Here is a 20,396-nt window from a genome sequence, read left to right on the forward strand (position 1 = left end):
TTTTTTTTTTTTTTTTTTTTGCTTTGCGTTGCTTGGAAACAGGAATGTGTGTTCTGTACATGCAGTTACCATGAACACCGGAATCTCTTTTTCTATGTGTATTACGTATTGTGAGGGGAGGATACAAGGGAGGGCGTGTTATTGCACAGTCTTTATTGATTTATCAATGCTTTTGATCGGGGCGGGTAGGGGGCTTCAGCAAATTGGCCGCCCTCTCCCAGCGCCCACTCCGCCATCCCGGTGCAGCGCAGCCTCAGGAGCTCCCTGTCTCACAGCGTGACGTGAGGACGTCACCACAAACAAAGCTGAATCTGCTACAAAGGGAAACTGGTTTGGTTGCCCCGTAGCAATCAATCAGATGGCAGCTTTCATTTTACAAAGTAGCTCTGAAAAATAAAAGCTGGAATCTGATTGGTTGCTATGGGCAACTAAGCCAGTTTTCCTTTGCACAACTTTGGATAAATGTCCGCCATTACAATAAGTATTTTTCATGTTTCGTTAATGAATTATGAGAACTCTTCTCAATAATAAAATAAATTGCGCTGATGGCTCATGTAATGGGACCATGGGATGTGATGTCACCACAGGTCCTTTAGCCTGCAGCTCATCATTAAAGAAGTAAGAAGAGACCGGCAGCTATGCGATCAAGAGGAGAAGGTGAGTTAATTTTTATTTTATTATTTTTAACCCTCAATTGACCACCTACTAAGCATTCTGTATTCAGAATGCTATTATTTTCCCTTATAACCATGTTTTAAGGGAAAATAATACAGTCAATAGACTGTCACCTAGCAACCATGCGTGAAAATCGCACCGCATCCGCGGTGCGATTTTTCACGCAGCCCCATTCACTTCTATGGGGCCTGCGTTGCGTGATAAACGCACAATATAGAGCATACTGCGATTTTCACGCAACGCATAAGTAATGTCATGTACACAGCCCCATAGAAGTGAATGGGTCCGGATTCAGTGCGGGTGCAATGCGTTCACCTCCCGCATTGCACCTGCGTGGAAATTTCGACCGTGTGAACCCAGCCTAAGATTGGTACTATTTTGTGGGGTATACGCCTTTTTGATTGCTTGGTGTTGCACTTTTAGTGATGTAAGGTGACCAAAAAAATAGTTTATTTAGCACAGTTTTTATTTTATTTTTTGGACAATGTTCACCTGAGGGGTTAGGTCATGTGATCATTTTATAGAGCCGGTCAATACGGACGCGGCAATACCTAATATGGCTTCTTTTTTTCCCTTTATTTTGGCAAAAGGATATCTATATTTATTTATTTTTTTTACTTGAAACTTAAAAAAAAAAATTGTAAAACTTTATTTTTTTAACCTTTTTTTTTCACTTTATTTTCTGTCCCACTCTGGGACTTCAACTTTTGGGAGTCTGATCCCCTTTACAATGCATGACAATACTTCTGTATTGTAATGCATTGGCTGTAAGTGTTACACACTAAGGCTGGGTTCAGACCTGAGCGTTTTACAGCATGTTCCTACGCGCTGCAAAACACTCAACAGGCAAGAACCAATGATTCCCTATAGGAATGGTTCTTACCTGAGCGTTTTACAGCGCGTACGATCACGCTGTAAAAAGCCTGACGCCCCAAGAAATACAGGAGCTTCTTTGGGGCGTCTTGTCGCGCGTTCCCGTACATAGACTTCAGCGGGAACGCGCGACAATGGGCGTTCACTTGTCTCTGTATGCGCGATTGCAAACGCCCATACGTTCAGTACGCTCAGGTCTGAACACAGCGTAATACACTTCCAGCTTCCTGCCTGTGAGATACAGGGGGCTGGATCTCACAGGCTCTCCCAGGAGGCAGCCATGATGCCTAAGGAAGGCATCGGGCTGCCTTCCCTGCCATCGGGTCCCCGTCACAGCAGCACGGGGACCCGATAGCAGCTCTGATACCCGCAAGGACATCGCATGTGCCACAGTCAGCGCTGACTGCGGCACATCAAGGGTTAATGCGCCGGCATCAGTGAACTCACCGATGCCGTCGCATGCAGCAGGGGTCCAGCTATCAGTGACTGCCAGACCCCTGCCGCGGATCGGGCGAGCGCATCTCCTGCACCTGCCCGATCACAGCGTCGTACATGTATGGCGCTGGTCCTTAAGTCACGGACATCTGCACCGTACATGTACGGCGCGGGTCCTCTACGGGTTAATGGACCCTGCTCATAAAAAGGGATTGTCTAAAATGGACAACACCTTTAGAGCATCTGTCAGCAGATTTGTACCTATGACACTGGCTGACCTGTTGCCTTCAGCTGCCAAGTGCACATGTATCTGTGTTGGTCCCATGTTCCCATGTGCCCTCATTGCTGAGAAAAAATATGTTTTAATATATGCAAATGCGCTTCTAGGTGCAACAGGGGCGTTACCATTACACCTAGTGGCTCTGCTCTCTCTTTCACGTTTTTCACTGCCTGGTCCTTTCAATCAAAATGCAGAGGGAGCAGCAGTTGTAGAGAGAGCAGAGCCACTAGGTGTAACAGCAACGCCCCCGTTGCACCTAGAAGCTAATTTGCATATATTAAAACATCATTTTTCTCAGTAATCGGGCACATGGGAACATGGGACCAACACAGATGCCTTCAGCTGCCAAGCGCTCATGTAACGGATCAGCCGGGTTCATAGGTACAAATCTGCTGACAGATGCCCTTTAATATGCATTAGGCTGGGTTCAGACCTGAGCGTTCGGGATGGAGCGCGTGATTGTATGCACGTTTACAATCGCGGCTCCGGAACAAGCGAACGCCCATAGTCGCGCATTCCCGGAAGTCTATGTACTTCTCATGTACTTCTTGGGGCGTCGGGCGTTTTACAGCGCAATCGTACGCGCTGTAAAACGCTCAGGTGAGAACCATTTCCCATAGGGAATCATTGGTTCTTGCCTGTTGAGCGTTTTACAGCGCGTAGGAACGCGCTGTAAAACGCTCAGGTCTGAACCCAGCCTTAGGGCCACTGATCTCACACTGCCAGCTTACAGAGGGTGATGCCCCGCATCATATTCAGATGAAGTCAGGTTCTTGGCACATTGCTATATTTAGCATTAAATGACTTTGGGCCACTGACCTCACACTGCCAACATACAGAGGATGCCCGGCATGGAATTCACTATAGTGCAGCCAGATGGACACTCTACTGATGTGAATAAGTAACAGAGGTTAAATGACGCTGGGCCACTGATCTTGGGCTGTGTTCACATCAGGTAGTTGTCCAACATGTAACATATACACACAACCTATATGATCAAATGGTGCCTTATACTGATGATGAATGGGCCGCAAAAAATGCAGATCAGATGCAGACCAAAAATACGTTTGTGTTCATAAGGCCTCACACACGGTATATATACGCGCTTTCTGCTGGACTCTGCAGGGTGTATAACGGCAGTATTCTACACTTTTGCACCCCCCTCCCCTCCAATTTATAGTTTAAAGGGTTTCTGTCACCAGATTTAACCCTATTAAGCTAGCTGACATTAGCGATGTGCTAATGTCAGCTAAACCTAACTAGCCTATTCCTACTTCTATCTATTCCCCTGTTAAGCCAGAAATCTAACTTTTATAATATGCTAATTAGCCTCTAGGAGCGGGGGGGGGGGGGGGGGGGAGGTTGCTGTTCCTGCTCCTAGAGGCTCCGTTCTCCCACCTTTGTCGTCTCCCTCCAAGTCCTGATTGACAGGACCAGGCAGCGCTCGCATCCGTCTGCCAGCCCTGTGCTCTGGTGAAATCTTGCGCCGTTTAGCATTTGGCGCAGGCACGGTGAGGGAAAGATGCTCGCAGGCTGCCAGCTTCCTCACCGGCGGGTGGTGATCGGAACTGGGTGCCTGCTCAAATCATTGAGCAGGCACCTTGGCTCAATGCCCAGGGGGGTCCCGTGACCCTCCCGTGTCGACAATCGCTGAAACCACAGGTCAATTCAGACCTGCAGTTTGCGGCTTTTACCTTCTGCAGCGGCGGCGCCATCGGGTCCCCGTGCGGCTGTAGGGGGGACCCTATGGCATGGAAGGCATTACGCTGCCTTCCGGTGACGATCCTGTGAGATTCAGCCCCCTGGATCTCACAGGCAGGAAGCTGTATGAGTAATACACACAGTATTACTCATACAGCCAATGCATTCCAATACAGAAGTATTGGAATGCATTGTAAAGGGGATTAGCCCCCCAAAAGTTGAAATCCCAAAGTGGGACAAAAAATAAAGTTGAAAAAATAGTTTTCCCCCAAAAAAAATTAAAAGTTTCAAGTAAAAATAAACAAATACGTCATTTTCCCCCAAAAAAGTAAAAAAAAAATTGGTAAAGATTAGGAAAAAAAAAATGTTGACATATTAGGTATCGTTGCACCCGTATAGACCTAAACCCTCAGATGAACACCGTAAAAAATAAAAACTGTGCTAAATAAACAATTTCTTTGTCACCTTATATCACAAAAAGTACAACAGCAAGCGATCAAAAAGGCATATATCCCCCAAATTAGTACCAATCTAACCGACATCCCGCAAAGACAATTGCCCAAAAATTAAAAAAACTATGGCTCAGAATATGGAGACACAGAAACATAATTTTTTGGCTTTAAAAAAGCTGTTATTGTGTAAAACTTACCGTAAGTAAATTAAAAAAAGTATACATATTATATATATCGCCGCGTCCGTAATAACCTGCTCTATAAAAATATCACATGATCTAACCCGTCAGGTGAACACCGTAATTAAAAAAAAAAAAAAACGGTGTAAAAAAAAAGCCATTTTTTGTCACCTTACATCACAAAAAGTATAATAGCAAGCGATCAAAAAGTCATACGCACCCCAAAACAGTGCATCTCATCCCGTAAAAATCATACCCTACCCAAGATAATCGCCCAAAAACTGAAAAAACTATGGCTCTCAGACTATGGAAACATTAATGACTTTTTTTGTTTCAAACTTTTTTTTGTAAAACTTACGTATATAAAAAAAAAGTATACATATTAGGTATCGCCGCGTCCGTGACAACCTGCTCTAAAAAATACCACATGATCTAATCCAGTGGTCGGCAAAGTGTGGCTCTTTGGTGCAGGCTCACACGGCGACCCATCCTGCACTACAGAGGAATCGAATCTTGCCTGTGGGATGCATTTGCGTTCCACAAAGCAAGAGAGGGCATGTATGCTAACTAGTATTAGCGCACGCGCATCACAGTAGGGCCTACTGTGATGCGCGTGCGCTAATACTAGTTAGCGAACACGCCCTCTCTTGCTTTGTGGAACGCAAATGTGTCCCACAGGCAAGATAACTAGTATTAGCGCACGCGCATCACAGTAGGGCCGGCAGTACGCACCTTCTTCCAGAGTAGACGTCGGAAGGAGGAGGAAGTGACGAGGGGTATTGAAAACTTCCCGGGCAGTGAAATCTGCCAGAGACAGAACACCGCTGCAGGCCACAAGTCAGAGTCAGTGTACCCCCTTCTACCTCCTTTCAGAGTCACTGTACCTTCTTCTGCAGGTGACTTAAATTTTTTGGCATCAGCATTTACTTGGTATGTGTTTAAACAGCAAAAGTAATGTCTGCAGACAAGTTTAATAAAAGTAAAAAATGATAAAGATAAAATGAAATAATAATCAAGATCCGAATAAAAGAAAGTACATATAAAAGTATGTAAAAACACACTCTGGGCTCATGCCCACGAATGTAAGGGTGCCGTGCCTGTGCTGTGGACCGCAATGCAAGGACACAGACTATGGGGCAGCTACATGAGGATCGTGGACCCATTCACTTGAATGGGGTTCGCGATCCGCATCCGACTGCCCGCACCGCAAAAAAGTAGCGCATGCTAAAGTGAATGGGTCCCATGATGCGGGCTACACACGGCTGTGTGTAGCCCGCATCATGGATCTATTCACTTCAATGGGTCCAGGATCTGGGATATGAGTGCTACAGAGTGCTTCCGTGGTGCTTCTGGCTGTGCCTCCGCACCACAAAAAAGTAGTGCATGCACCACGCAAGCACTCTGTAACACTCATATCCCGGATCCCTTGAAGTGAATGGGTCCATGATGCGGGCTGCACGCGGCCAGTGCCCGTGTATTGCGGATTCGCCGTATGCGGCCTGCAATATGGCAACGGCGGGCACACAGTCGTGTGCATGAGCCCTAATAGTCCTCACTAGTACTGATGACGCAATATTTTAGGTTTTAAAAATGTCCGTGCAGAAAAAATAACTGAACCTTTTAGATGTCAGCAGGGATCGGATAACAGGTAGGTATTGGTAAATTAATGCTTTTTATTTTCAGTCTACCCGTTTCAGGGGCGGAGAGCCCCCTTCATCAGGACAATATACAGCATTTTATTGTATATTGCTGTATTTTGTCCTGATGAAGGGGGCTCTCCGCCCCGGAAACGCGTAGACTGAAAATAAAAAGCATTAATTCACCAATACCTACCTGTTATCCGATCCCTGCTGACAGCGCCATCTAAAAGGTTCAGTTATTTTTTCCTTCTGCACGGATACTTCTACCCGACGAACGCTTTCACAAGCACGGGCTGGAACCTAGGCAGCAGCGCAGGCACCCCATATGCCGATAGGGCAAATCGGCACAAGCTTCTAATGGTGTTGTGACTTCTCACAACACAATCCGGTAAGAGTTTTTATATATATCTCCTATCAATCCACTGTACAACACCACACATGAGGCGCTGCCTCCTGTCTCTCTTTTATCTTCAGGTTTTAAAAATGTGGCTCTCAAAAGAAATTTCAATTTTGGCGATATTTGGCTCAGTTGACAAAAAAGTTTGCCCACCACATGATCTAACCTGTCAGATGAATGTTGTAAAACGGTGCCAAAACAGCTATTTCTTGTTACCTTGCCTCACAAAAAGTGTAATACAGAGCAACCAAACATCATATGTACCCTAAACTAGTACCAACAATACTGCCACCCTATCCCGTAGTTTCTAAAATGGGGTCACTTTTTTGGAGTTTCTACTCTAGGGGTGCATCAGAGGGGCTTCAAATGGGACATGGTGTCAAAAGACCAGTCCAGCAAAACCTGCCTTCCAAAAACCGTATGGCATTCCTTTCCTTTACGACCACATATGGGGTGTTTCTGTAAACTACAGAATCAGGGCCATAAATATTGAGTTTGGTTTGGCTGTTAATTAGTCTAAAATAAATACTCTACCAAAGGGATACATAGTAGTGCAAAAGACAACACACAAAACCGACTACATAAAACAGAGAAATCCCTGTAAAGTCCCTAGTCAAGTCCTCAGCCCGAAGATGTGCCTCGATGGTAGGCACACTCCGTCCACGTGCCTATACTGTCTATCCTTATGATGCCCTTGGTATACTAGCCCATATGGATGTCTGGGTACTAGTATGTATTAGATACTGGTTGTTAAACCACGTGTCCCGACGCGTTTCCCCCCCTCCTTCTCATTCAAAAGGGGGTTCATCAGGGGACATAACTGTACATCAGTGTCAGACGGACACAAGAAGTGCTCAACAGGTATCAAAAAAGATGAATCAAGCATAAATAATAAACTGGAGGCCAAACCAAACCATAAACCACCGGATACAAAAAAAGACCACCCAAACGGTCGAGTAAACGATAAAGCAACCAAGAAGTAGTCAACAGTATACTTAGCTGATGGTCATGATGAGGGTCAAACTGAGAGGTCCAATGATGGTGGTCTCAGGAAGGGCCTCCAGGGGGCAGAAAATGATGTGGCTCCAAATTTGTTTGAGGTATCCCACCTTATTATATAGCAAAATGGGGCCGTCCCAGCTAAACTTGACCAATCAACGGTACTCAGGCATATCATGTGATCACCATGTGCCTGCTTACTTTACTTATCTTAATCATAATGGTGATAGAGGGTCATACTTGGATTGTGCAGACATCCTATATATTCGTTTATTGACGATAATGATGGAAGCGAAAAAACGAAAAAAATTGCGAATAAATTAGCGCCTTTATGCATATTCGCCAGTGGAACGCACGCCGATAGTTAAAATGGCTGTGCATTCCACCTACCTCCAATGGCAGTGCGCCTATTGCGTCATCAGCTGTGCGCCGCCGAATCTCCGCCGGTGGAACGCACGCCGCCCATGAGGCTGGCCGTGCGCTCCATCAGCATCCAATAAGGATGCGCACATATGTCATTGAGAGGTGACAATGAGTGGTACCGTTATGTCACCCTAGAATGAAGCTCCACCCTCGAAATACGTCGGTACTGATGCTCTGGCAACCATTATAGGCAATATAACAGTGGCACCAAATAATTGTTAAAATATATGTATTAACCCACGTAGTATAGATGGTGGGAGGAGTTATGGCTGATGAAGAGCATAAACGCCATTAAAGGAGGGATTCCACTTGCCCAATACGCAATAAGATAAGAAAATAGGCTGGCCTAGAATAGGACGGATGAAAAGTTGAAAAAACTAGGAATTATGTATATGTTTGCATTCCTAATATAACCCAAGGGATAATAAACGCTGATTGATGTTGGTCATAAATTAAGCTGCTGTTCATAAATAACTCTATATACAGGACATATTTGATGGTGGAAAAATATAGACACCTGTTCGGATACATGCCATGTTGTATGTGCAGCATAGATACTTGATCATATACAGTAGAGGTGACCTAATGAATGTCATCCTTTAAAGTTACAGGTTCCGACACTTTGTGTCGATATTAACTTCTATCAAACAGAGGATCTGACTTGAGATAGGACTGTTCAGTTCCGCAAAATCCGGAATGCACACAGACGTCATCTGTATTTATTGCTCATCTGTTTTTTGCTGACCGCAAAATACATATGGTTGTGAGCATGAGGCCTTAGATTGTGCACTGACCGGCAGAAGCGTTTACATTAGACTGCGGACTGACCGGCGGCAGTAGCGTTTACACCAGACTGCGGACGGACCGGCGGCAGTAGCATTTACACCAGACTATGGACTGACCGGCGACAGTAGCATTTACACCAGACTATGGACTGACCGGCGGCAGTAGCATTTACACCAGACTGCGGACTGACCGGCGGCAGTAGCTTTTACACCAGACTATGGACTGACCGGCGGCAGTAGCGTTTACACCAGACTGCGGACTGACCGGCGGCAGTAGCGTTTACACCAGACTGCGGACTGACCGGCGGCAGTAGCATTTACACCAGACTATGGACTGACCGGCGGCAGTAGCATTTACACCAGACTATGGACTGACCGGCGGCAGTAACATTTACACCAGACTGCGGACTGACCGGCGGCAGTAGCATTTACACCAGACTGCGGACTGACCGGCGGCAGCAGCATTTACACCAGACTGCGGACTGACCGGTGGCAGCAGCATTTACACCAGACTGCGGACTGACCGGCGGCAGCAGCATTTACACCAGACTGCGGACTGACCGGCGGCAGCAGCATTTACACCAGACTGCGGACTGACCGGCAGCAGTAGCATTTACACCAGACTATGGACTGACCGGCGGCAGTAACATTTACACCAGACTGCGGACTGACCGGCGGCAGTAGCATTTACACCAGACTGCGGACTGACCGGCGGCAGTAGCATTTACACCAGACTGACCGGCGGCAGCAGCATTTACACCAGACTGCGGACTGACCGGCGGCAGCAGCATTTACACCAGACTGCGGACTGACCGGCGGCAGCAGCATTTACACCAGACTGCGGACTGACCGGCGGCAGTAGCGATTACACTGTGGGGCACATGCACTCTGTAGCCTATGACTGGCAGCAGCAGGGACTTTTCATGTGCCACATGAGATGTCACCATTGTGGCCACGTGACCTGCCTCAAGATGTTGAGATGGGAAGACCTGTGGTGCCCAAGGGGAAGCGATGGAGCTGGAATACAGCGGCAGGGATCAGGTAGGATTACCACTGCAGGCAAGGTCCCCAGGGGTGAACCTTTCATCCAAAAGCTGTTATGTCCCTAATGGTGTAAGTGACACTGGAGGCGTGGGTGACAGGTACTGCAGTATTACACAGCACACATGGACACTAAAGGACTAGTACCTAAACAACCCAAAGGTTTCTCTGCCATATAAGATACCACCAGTATTCTAAATAGATGGGGGTCCTGTATGGATTTCACTTTGGAGGCCCAAAGCTTCACATCATGTCTCAGTCTAGCTGATAGAGGGCGCTCTTGCACTGGCACCCCCTCTGTTGCTCGCACTCTTCCTACCTTGTCTACCCCCACGTGAGCTGTAATTCGGGTAGCAGGCAGGACGCTGCATCTCATTGCCATCTATCCAGCAGTATAGAGCGTCCGGTCACATGGCACAGAAAACCTCCCAAACCGGATTCTCCAGGATGCTTGGGACAGACCTTTCACTGCAGTAACCCTTTCTGGGTTACAAGCTGCGTTTGGGGGAGGGGGGGGGGGGGGGGACTGTATTGGGGCAAGTTGATAGAACAGTGCAACCCAAGGGATAATAAAGCTTATATGCATGCCAATGCAAATTCTACTGGAGGCTCCCCACTGACAGGCCATTGGGTCCCTTACACCAGGCCCTGATCGGCAGCTACCTCTAAACCAATACCCTAGCTATGCTCCTGGGCCAAGCCAGAACAACATGTAATGTGCCTAGCCCTAGAAGATGGCTAGTGTAGTACTGAATGTAGCCACCAGGTGGCAGTATACTACACCATGTTCCTAGAACACTGCTCTATATTGCTAGAGCTTAGTCTCATGCCAAACACATGGCACAACTGTCACGCCACAGGAGCTTACCATGGTATGGGCACAGGCCATGGCCTGAAACATGGAGCATATGGCACTGGTATGCCTGGTTCCAGAGGAAAGGTAGGAAGTGGCAGGACCAGCAACGTGGTTTGCAAGGCCCTATTGTGCCAATCATGTACCAGTACAGATACTGAGGGCACAGGGTGGCAGAGTAGGCCCATCACATAACAGCAGTGTAGTCACTGGCTCAGGCTGTATTTAGTATCTTTATGGCCCATGTTATACATCTAGTGGAAGCACAGGGACATGAAGACCCAGGAGGACAATCCACACGGCAGCCGGAGGGCACCGGCAAGCATCCTGCTTTTAAGGTTTATTCACACAGCGCAGTTTTTGACACCATTCCTCCTAAGCTTTGGCAATTATTTTTTTGTCATTACTGTGCAAAATACAAACTCCCTTCAGCCACCAGAGGGCACAGTAGCTACTGCCCTTGTGCCATCACTAGGCCGAGTTCTGTTTGAATTCACAAAACTTTATTACAAAATAAATTAGAAACAATGAACACAAGGACACTAGTTTGGACACAACGTATTTAATTAGAAATTTTAACCGACATCTGTACATTTCCAAAACATAACCCATTCATACATTCTGGCGAAGAGCCCTGCGTCACTATAAATTAATAGCATACAGCCTGAAGCAGGGTGGGTTCTCAGAGGGGCCCAGGGCCCCGTTTCACCACGTCACAGGACACTGAGGGGCATATGTTGGCAAGTCAGTTGAAACACTTGTGGTCAGATGTCAAGTCCAGATGGAAACAGCAGTTGACATGGCTTACTAGAGTGCAAGCTCTTCTACAGCCAGACTGGCAGTCACATGGCAAGCCCTGCTGACAAAGGGTAGGCGAGACATTTACCTAAACAGTCAGCTGTCACTTAGCGGGGGGGCTATTCTGCTCCCCATAACTAGTAACCAATGTAGTAGTGCATCACGGTGGTGCAGATCAGCAGACCGGTACCATGATGGCACTGCAGGGTCAGTCTGATGCTATAAAGCCCTAAGAAGCTGAAGAACACTGAATCTTGATACTGCAATGAATGACTCTGGTCAGGGTGGGGAGGGTTCAAGGAATGATTGTGAATATGGCAGGGCACAATGGGTGCCATGACGGGTCTACGCACCCCACAAGCCCCTCAGATGGATAAAAAGGAAAGGGGGAGGACGGTTCCTGTGAACCACAAGTTAGCAGAACCGCCAAGTACTGCAGTGAGGGTGCGCTTACTGCAATGGACACTTGCACTGGAGATGGACACAGAACTGAAGTCAGGAGAGAGGAGATGGGGAGGGGAGGATTGACAGACCGTCTTCCAAATAAAGGGTTAAAACAAAAACTGTAAAAAATATATATAAATTTAGAGTCTCATAGAGACAGAACGATCCCATTTCCCCTCTCCTATCTAAGACATGACGCCCAGGGAAGGGGAGCGCTGGTAGGGAGGACAAACAAGCCTTCAGCTTTAAAGCTCATCTTTCTGGAGCGTTTCTTCCTCTTCCTCGTCTTCCTTCTCTTCCTCCTTCTCTTCTTCATCTTCGTCATCTTCATCGTCCTCCTCTGCTTCCGCTTCCTCTTCCTGAGGCTCTTCCTCTTTCCTCTTCTTTTCATCTTCCTCCTGCTTCTTGCGTTCTTCCTCGTCTTGCTGTTCCTTCATCTTTTTCTCTGCATCCTGAGGATTGAGAGGGGAGAAGATCAGAAAAAGAATCCCAAGTCTATGGGGGCACTGCAGTAGGACAGTAAAGGGGTACTGTCACCTCATACATACATGTTGTAAGTGACAGATCGGTGCATTGACCCCACTGGTCACTGCATCAGGCTGGAAAGGGGGCCATGCTAATAGACAGAGGCATTCTGCACTACTACCCCATTTCCATCACTATGCAAGATGCAGTAAAGCCACCTTCTCCTGCCACGAGCAAGGCAGAGGGATGGCTGTTCCAAAGAGGTGCAGGTCCCAAAGACAAGCCCACAAGCAAGAGGAGAAAAGCCCAATTACTGGCCATCTACACGACTAGCAGGTCCAAGTGGATTAGTGACAACCATGCGTTATATGGCAGATCCCCTCTAAGCAGCTGATACCATGAAGTCTTGCTGCTGGCAGGAATGGCTCTTTAGACTATGGAGCAACATTTAGCTCCCGTCAAAATACTGCCATACACATACCACAATGCCCAACTAGTCAGTTGCCCAGTGTGCCACACCAAGCAATAGAAGCCCTGAAGTGCACCCCTTTATAGGGGTTGTGTTATATGAGACTTAAGAACCACACCCGGTCTCAGATGTGGGACCTGCACCCTGTAGAACAGGGCATGGTGCATGCTCTCCGTTCACTTCTGTGTAGTGCCAGGAATAGCCAAGTGAGCACACTTAGCTATTTTCTGAAGTCCCATGGAAGTGAATGGAGAAAGTGCTGAGCATGCACAACCACCTCTCCGTTCACCACTATGGGACTGCTGAAAATGGCCAAGCCAGTGCTCAGCCATTTATTTTTTTTCCAACACCCATAGACGTGAAAGGAGGGCTGATGCACTTGTGGTGTGCTCTCCTTCAATTTGGGGGCCCTATTCTAGAGATTGGCGAGGATCCCAAAGGTGGGACCTGCGCCAATCTGACATAGTGGCATCTCTCTAGGCCCACAAATGTTTCAGGTGTTTAACCTCTTGGGGACACAGGGCGTACCTGTACATCCTGTGTATTTCCGATCACCGCAGCATGGTGGGCGGTGATCGGAACAGAGCGCCTGTTGAAATAATTCAGCAGGCACTCTGACAATGCTGAGGTGGGTCCTGTCGAGGGGGGGGGGGGGGGGGGGGGGGGTGTGGTGTTCCGGAAACTGCTGCCGAGGTGGGCAATTCATTTTTTTGACTCAATTTTGCCACTGTCATGAAGTACAATATGTGACGAGAAAACAATCTCAGAATGGCCTGGATAAGTAAAAGCGTTTTAAAAAAGTTACCACATAAAGTGACACTAGTCAGATTTACAAAAAATGGCCTGGTCCTTAAAGGGAGTCTGTCACCTCCATATGGCCATATACAGTGCTTACATGGCTCTGTAGCACACCTATACAGGATTGTAACGGTACCTTTGTTATTTTCTTTAGACTTGCACCAGCAGGAAAAATGGTGTTTGATTCATATGCAAATGAGCACTCGCAAGTGCCCAGGGGTGGCGTAGATGCCCAGGGCCGGCATTCAGTGTGTAGGTGCCCAGGCTGCTCTGCCTTTTCACTTTACTCCTCCCCAGCCTCTGCCCTATCGATGAGGCAAGAGACTTGGAGGGCGGGCAAAGACAGACTGGGGAGGAGTAAAGTGAAAAGGCAGGGCAGCCTGGGCACCTACACACTGAACGCCGCCCCTGGGCACTTGCGAGTGCTCATTTGCATATGAATTCAACACCGTTTTTCCTGCTTATGCAAGTTTAAAGAAAAGAACAAAGGTACTGTTACAATCCTGTATAGGTGTGCTACAGAGCCATGTAAGCACTGTCTATGGCCATATGGAGGTGAAATATGGCAGGGTCCTTAAGGGGTTAATGGATCAGGATCTTATCTGGTGTGAACCCCATTGGTTTTCTTCCTATAATACCCCATAAAATGTCTCAAAGGGTCACCAATGTCTACTAACGAGCACCTCAGTATGCGGAGGAGGGTGTGCGAGGTCTACTTGTGCTATGACAGACCCATTACTGCTGGAGGGCGTTACCTTTCTGACACCCCATGTCTTGGAGGCATGCTCCTCTGCATGTTTCTCATCATCTGTAATCAAGATGTCGTCAAAGATGGTTCCAGATTTCACCTGCAAGAACGGACATTCATCACTATGAGAAGAGCGATACATTGCCAGGCAAGTATGGCGGCATCTATCATTCATATCCTTACCTGCCACAGATCAAAGCCGATCACACCAAAGTCAGCAAAGGCGTACAGGTCAGAATCTGGGGTGTACTCTGGGTTATCGATCTCCGGGTGGACCCACTTTCCTTTGTAGTCAGGGTTGTCGATCTGACGGGGTTTCCACTCTCCCTGTTGGGACACCATATGTTAGAACATGTGCAAAGTACCGGCTGCCAGGTCAGAAATTTCTATGGTGGTAAATATGGCAGATAGCTAGCACCAACACTAGAATTCATATGTGTTATTCCCATCTCAGACAATGGGGGCATATTGCTAAGTTATGCCCCCATTGTCTGATAGGCACTACGAGAACGAAGCGCTGTGGCTGGAGGACCCAGGATTTCCCGGGGTCCGTCCACCACCAAGCGCTGCTCCCATAGAAGTGAATGGGAGCACACCGCGCACACGCAGCCCATGCTCACATACATTTCCGAGGCGGCTGCCGGCAATGCTGAGCCAGCGCTCTACTATTTTCGGCATCCCCATAGAAATGAATAGAGGGCGGCTGCGCATGCACAGTGCACTCTCCGTTCCTTTCCTGGCTCAGTTCTCAGACAATGGGGGCATAACCTAACGATATGCCCCCATTGTCCGAGATGGGAAGCCAAAACCCCTTCCCGATTTCCAGAGCCACAACTCATTTTTCCGTTCAGCCATGTCAGGACAAGGTGTACTTTTTAAAGACTCCATGATTTAGATGGAAGTGGAAATGAGCCCCTGGTGCAACAAAGGCAGTGCAGTTGCACCCAGAGGCTCCGTTCCCCATCTCCAATACCATCAAAGACTGACAGGCCAGGCAGTGAAAACATTCACACCTCGCCCTCAAGTCTACTGAGAGCATGTTTGGCGTACATGCTGTACAGGGATGGAGCGCACCGCGGTCTGCATCCCTAAGACATGGGTCCAGCAGCATTACATTCAGTAAATACGCGCACATCTCACATCCTGTGGGTCTGAAACTCATGTCCTTTAACACTTAAAAAAAAAATATAACTAACATGTCTATGGAGCTGTGAGGGCTTTTTTGCAGGGCGATTTGTAATTTTAACAGATTCAATTTTTGGGAGGTGAAACAAGAGCAAATCAGCCATTTTGTTTTTCCATTCTGCCATTCACAGTACACCATAAAATATTTCTGTACATGTTAATAGTTTGGGTGTTTTGAGACATGGTGATGACCATGATTTTTTTTTTATAAAATTGGGAAAGGGTGCAATTTGAATTAATGCTGTGGGGTTATGTTTGTTCATTTTGTCACATCTTTAGTCCCTCCCTGGGGGACTTTAGTATCTGACTGTCTGATCATTTATACCATAGACTACAATTTACCATTGCAACCTGTGGGAAGATGCCTTCCATCTAAAGCACTTCCACCAGCCGGGCTCGACAGGAACTTCGCTATGGCAAACCTCCGTCTCCGAAGGCTCATCGTGGGGGGAGCCATCCAGTCACTGGGAGTAACTGACTTCTCATATGCGGTGCTCACAATGGACCACAACATCTGAGAAGTCAGATCAACGTTACAGCTGATCAGACAGGCACCAAATGCCTGTAAGACACCAGGCACTCGGCAGCTGAGTGCTCAGATTCCGTGCAGGCATCATCTTTAAATACCAAACATCTGCTGTGCTTATTGGAGAGGGGTTAAACTCAATTATCCTGTAGAAAGGCAGGTGGCACACCATTTAAACTGGTTACTGTCTACAGGTGCCCTTAAAAGGTGATGCCCCAACTGATCTGTGGGGGCCAGACCTGGGAATTCAACCAACCAGTCTTGAGAACATGGACCTGGAGTCCCAGAGTGAAGGCAGCAACACTCATGCCCTTTACTACTCCATTGATAGATTCACTATGGGACTGTCAGAGTGCTGTACACCGCTTCAGCTGTCCCACAGAAGGTATGGACTCCTTTCACTCCAGGACTCTGTTCTAATGAATGATGGGGAATCCAGCTGTCAGACCCTCACGAGGCACTTATTTTATGGATAGGAGGCACATTTTTATTGTAGACAAGCCTTTGTGGCTGAGCGGGTGCAGAGGACACATCTGCTACACATTCTGCAGTAGTTTGAGTGAAGGACACAGAAGCCTACTAAGGTTCCCTCTAAATCCATATCAAAAGATTACTTTGGGCACAGTAACCTAAACTCCAACTCTGCAGCATTCAGTAATGTAGATGCCAAGAGCTCCAGTTCATGTCAGTCCCTTACCAGGAAAGACTACAGATTCCCAATCAACAAATGACTGAATAGTTCTGAGCTCACCTTGTACTCTGGGTTCTGGATAACAGGGGGCTCCCACTCTCCATCCATCTCCTCATCCCAGTCTTCTGGTTTCACTGCATCTGGGTCAGGGATGTGCTCTGGCTTGTCCCAGTCCTACAAGGGTTGGATGAAGAGAACATCAATCACCAGCCCAGCGTGAGGAGAACATACCACAACAGGCAGAGGCCGACACTCACTTCTGGTCTCTTGTCCTCTGGGTCATCGATTTTGGGGCGCTCATCCCAGTCATCAGGCTTCTTGGCCTCAGGGTCTTTGATCTTCTTGGGGGGAAGGAAGTCCCAGTCGTCCTCCAAGTTGCCAGATTCCACCTTGCTGTTATCAATCTTCACCTCGTAGGTGTTGTCAGGACGCACAATCAGTGTGTACAAATGAGTGTAAACATCATCCTGAGGAGAGAACCAGAGGATGAGGGCATGTCTAGTCCATCATGACCCATATAGCATGCCGGGCCAGACTCCTTTATACACCACCCCATAGGGCTACCTTACAGTTAGGTGTCCTCACCTTACAACGGATGTCCTTGTTGATCTGCAGGTTCTTTCCTTTGTAGTTGAAGATGACGTGCACCTTCTTTGTAGGAGGACCACAAATATCAGGGCCTGAAAGATGCACAATTATGGGATTATTACAAACTGCTCAGAAGAGGGTGATGGAATTTAAGCAACTCCCGAGAACAGCTTCCCCTAGCCTATGACTGAGGCACAGCATGCCAAAGGAGTTCAGAGATTAGTCATACTCCACCCTATCGGGCCCTGAACAAGTGTGGTTGTGTAGCAGAACATGTAGCAAGGTATCATCTAATCTTGTAACCAATTACAAGTAACCAGGTATGTTCTTGAAGAGGGTGGCAATGCAGCTGTAGAACCAGGCTCCTGATGACACTGGAGGATTCAGAAATGGCTAAAGAAACCAGTGACTTTACCACTGCCCCACTCAGGCATTAGCAGGAACAGGTAATCAACGCTCAAGTTCAAAGATTTAAACTTCTGCCTCCGTTCCTGTGTATAAAGTAGGTGTTTTCTGGGAGTCTGACCACTGGGACACCCACCAATCATGAAGATGTGGGTTCTGTGTCACCTCATGACTAGAGCAGTGGTTGAGCATGTGCACTCACGTTATTCACCATGTCTGAGAATTCATTTGAGGGATGGGGGCTTAAGAAAATCTCCATAAAAGGTACATGGCCCATGTTCTCGTGATCATTGGGAGTCCCAGTGGTAGGACCACAACCTATATAAACCTGTGGATAGGGGATAACTAACTGGAATCCCCCTAGGAATCTAGGTCAGGAGGCACGGAGCTAGGACACGAGCCATATTACACTGGTATTAGCACCCCTCCTGGCATGGCCCGTAAACTCCACCTGTACATTACCTACCGAACATAATGTTGTACTCGGACTCTCCGTGCATGTCAGACTGGTCCAAAGTGCCAGGGAAGACCTTCACGTATCCTCCCCCACAGTCAATGTTCTGCTCGTGCTTGACGGTGAACTGGATGACCAGTGTTTTACCCTTATTGGAGAAAGAGTTGAACCGGGCAGACTGGGCATAGAAGCGGGCATCCTGGGTGGTCTGCAGACCTGAAAACAGAATAGTTACAAGATTAGACATATGCAGTTTCACCCTTTAACAGGTCTGCAGCCTCAAGCTCCCCAACTGTTGGGAAACAACTCCCAGCATGTCTCAGCCACAAGAGTTGTAGTTCCACAAGAGCTGGCGCCACAGGCTGCAGAGCTCTTATAATCCATACACATTCTATAGCATCACTCACCTTTGTCTTTCTCGGGATCTCCGTAGAACTTGCCGGCACTAAGCTTGAACTCGCCGTAGTCTGACTTGTGCTTCGACTCCACCCAGCGTTGTTTCCACCCGTCTGAAAGAAGATGTGAAGCATTAGACGACCTTGTAATCACCGACAACAGGTTTATAGGTGACAATGCAGACAATGACTATCAGAGCGGTGCTGCTACCCAAGTATCACAGAAAGCAGTAACTGCACAGTAGTGCCATGCTGGCGGGTAGATTCAGATGGAGGATTTCATCTGCAATAGATTCCACCATGGTGCGGGTTATCATATGGCCCTCCTTCATTGAATGAAGCTAAACCACAACCAGGTTCCTACTGCAGCTTTGTGGGGGGTCCGTATGGTAACCAGTAACCACAAAGGTCCATTCTTGGCGCCGTCTCGAAAACGGCCGCGTGAACTGTGGAGTGGACTCCCACTGAAAACTGGATGCAGTTTCAATGCAGATTTTGTCCAGTTTTCCTAAAATCCTTCATCTGAACATACCATTAAGCTGCGTGAGCATGATGGGAGTTATGCTTCCATTAACAGGGCCAGACCTAACATGTAAGCATATCATGGACAGCTCCCACAGGAAGTGCCTAAACCCTTCAGCCCTGAGGTTCACACATCTCCCATATGACTAAAGCCCGTCCACGTCTCCACGTTACGCACCACGTCGGCCGGCAATGCTTTCTCTTTCTCTATGAGAGAAGGAAGGAGGGGGGGGGGGGGAGAGCAGAGATCCCCCACCCACCCCCTCCTGCTTCCAGAAGATTCAATACTACTCCACATATCTGCATGACAGGAGGAAGAGGAGGAGGACACAGGACAATGCATGCCAGGCCACTGCACCCAGAAGCACTGACAGAGGCTATAGATCGGAGCCCATCTGGATTCAATGCCAGCCTATAGAGTAAGGCAGACAGCGGACACACTACAGGACAGGTATAGGCACCTGCCCTGCAGAGAGCTGGATCCCAGTGGAAGCTTCCAGAAGGAGACCATGCATCATTACCTGCACATCGCTTTTTGCAGATCTGAGGGTGAATAGAGTACAGACGCCCCCCCCATACGCTTAAGAATAAGCAGTGTAAATATTCAATTACAGCAATCAGAGGTTTCCCATAGAAAGGAAAGCTTCTAGGGCAGGGTGCAGGGCTATGACAGGGAGGCATCTATGGAGCTGGATAAACCCCACAAGAGCAGACAGGATGCATACACCCCCAGTAATAACACCATACAAGTGACACTGCTAATTACCCGCTGCCCTCCTGGGGCCCCACCAGGCTACCCCAGCGACAGCCTGTCATTAGCAGGAAAACAATATAATCGCAAAGGGACTACAAATCCCAGAATCCCCTGCCATGTAAACCCATGACAAGGCATGCTGGGAGCTGTAGTCCAATATTAAAACCACCACAGCGTTTTTTCTTACCTCCGTCGGCGAACTCTTCCTGAAAATGAATGGTGGGGTCAGCCAAGCACATAGCCGCCAGCAGCGGGAGAACGAAGAGGGCGACGCGGGCCATGGTGTTGCCCTTTCAGACCTGTCACCAGCAGCGCCTGAGAATCACTGACACTGAGCACGGAGAAGTCGCCGACCGCTGCTCTTATATGCCCTCAGCGCTCCCTCCCTGCAGGCGCGTTCCTATTGGCTGCTCCAGTACCG

At 47.9% G+C, this 20,396-nt stretch overlaps 1 protein-coding gene across 1 annotated transcript; it reads right to left on the bottom strand.

Annotated features, from left to right (window-relative positions):
- Positions 1-11,279: 11,279 nt before the first annotated feature.
- CALR (calreticulin) lies at positions 11,280-20,320 on the bottom strand. The gene is made up of 9 exons (XM_044278978.1): positions 20,163-20,320; positions 18,712-18,813; positions 18,317-18,520; positions 17,443-17,537; positions 17,115-17,324; positions 16,918-17,031; positions 14,639-14,782; positions 14,463-14,555; positions 11,280-12,427 (listed from the first exon to the last, which is right to left on the bottom strand). The coding sequence occupies exons 1-9, from the start codon at positions 20,254-20,256 to the stop codon at positions 12,221-12,223; spliced, it is 1,263 nt and encodes a 420-aa protein (XP_044134913.1). The 5' UTR covers positions 20,257-20,320; the 3' UTR covers positions 11,280-12,220.
- Positions 20,321-20,396: the final 76 nt, after the last annotated feature.

This window comes from Bufo gargarizans, chromosome 2 (genome assembly GCF_014858855.1).
Source record: "Bufo gargarizans isolate SCDJY-AF-19 chromosome 2, ASM1485885v1, whole genome shotgun sequence".
In the NCBI taxonomy this organism is placed as follows: domain Eukaryota; kingdom Metazoa; phylum Chordata; class Amphibia; order Anura; family Bufonidae; genus Bufo; species Bufo gargarizans.

Bases quoted from the DNA above. Each gene is read 5' to 3' on its own strand.
- CALR (XM_044278978.1), bottom strand. From the start codon at position 20,256: ATGGCCCGCGTCGCCCTCTTCGTTCTCCCGCTGCTGGCGGCTATGTGC. The intron at 18,814-20,162 runs GTAAGAAAAAAC...ATCTTCTTTCAG, and splicing joins GGAAGAGTTCGCCGACGGAG to ACGGGTGGAAACAACGCTGG. The intron at 14,783-16,917 runs GTGAGCTCAGAA...GTGTCCCAACAG, and splicing joins TCCAGAACCCAGAGTACAAG to GGAGAGTGGAAACCCCGTCA.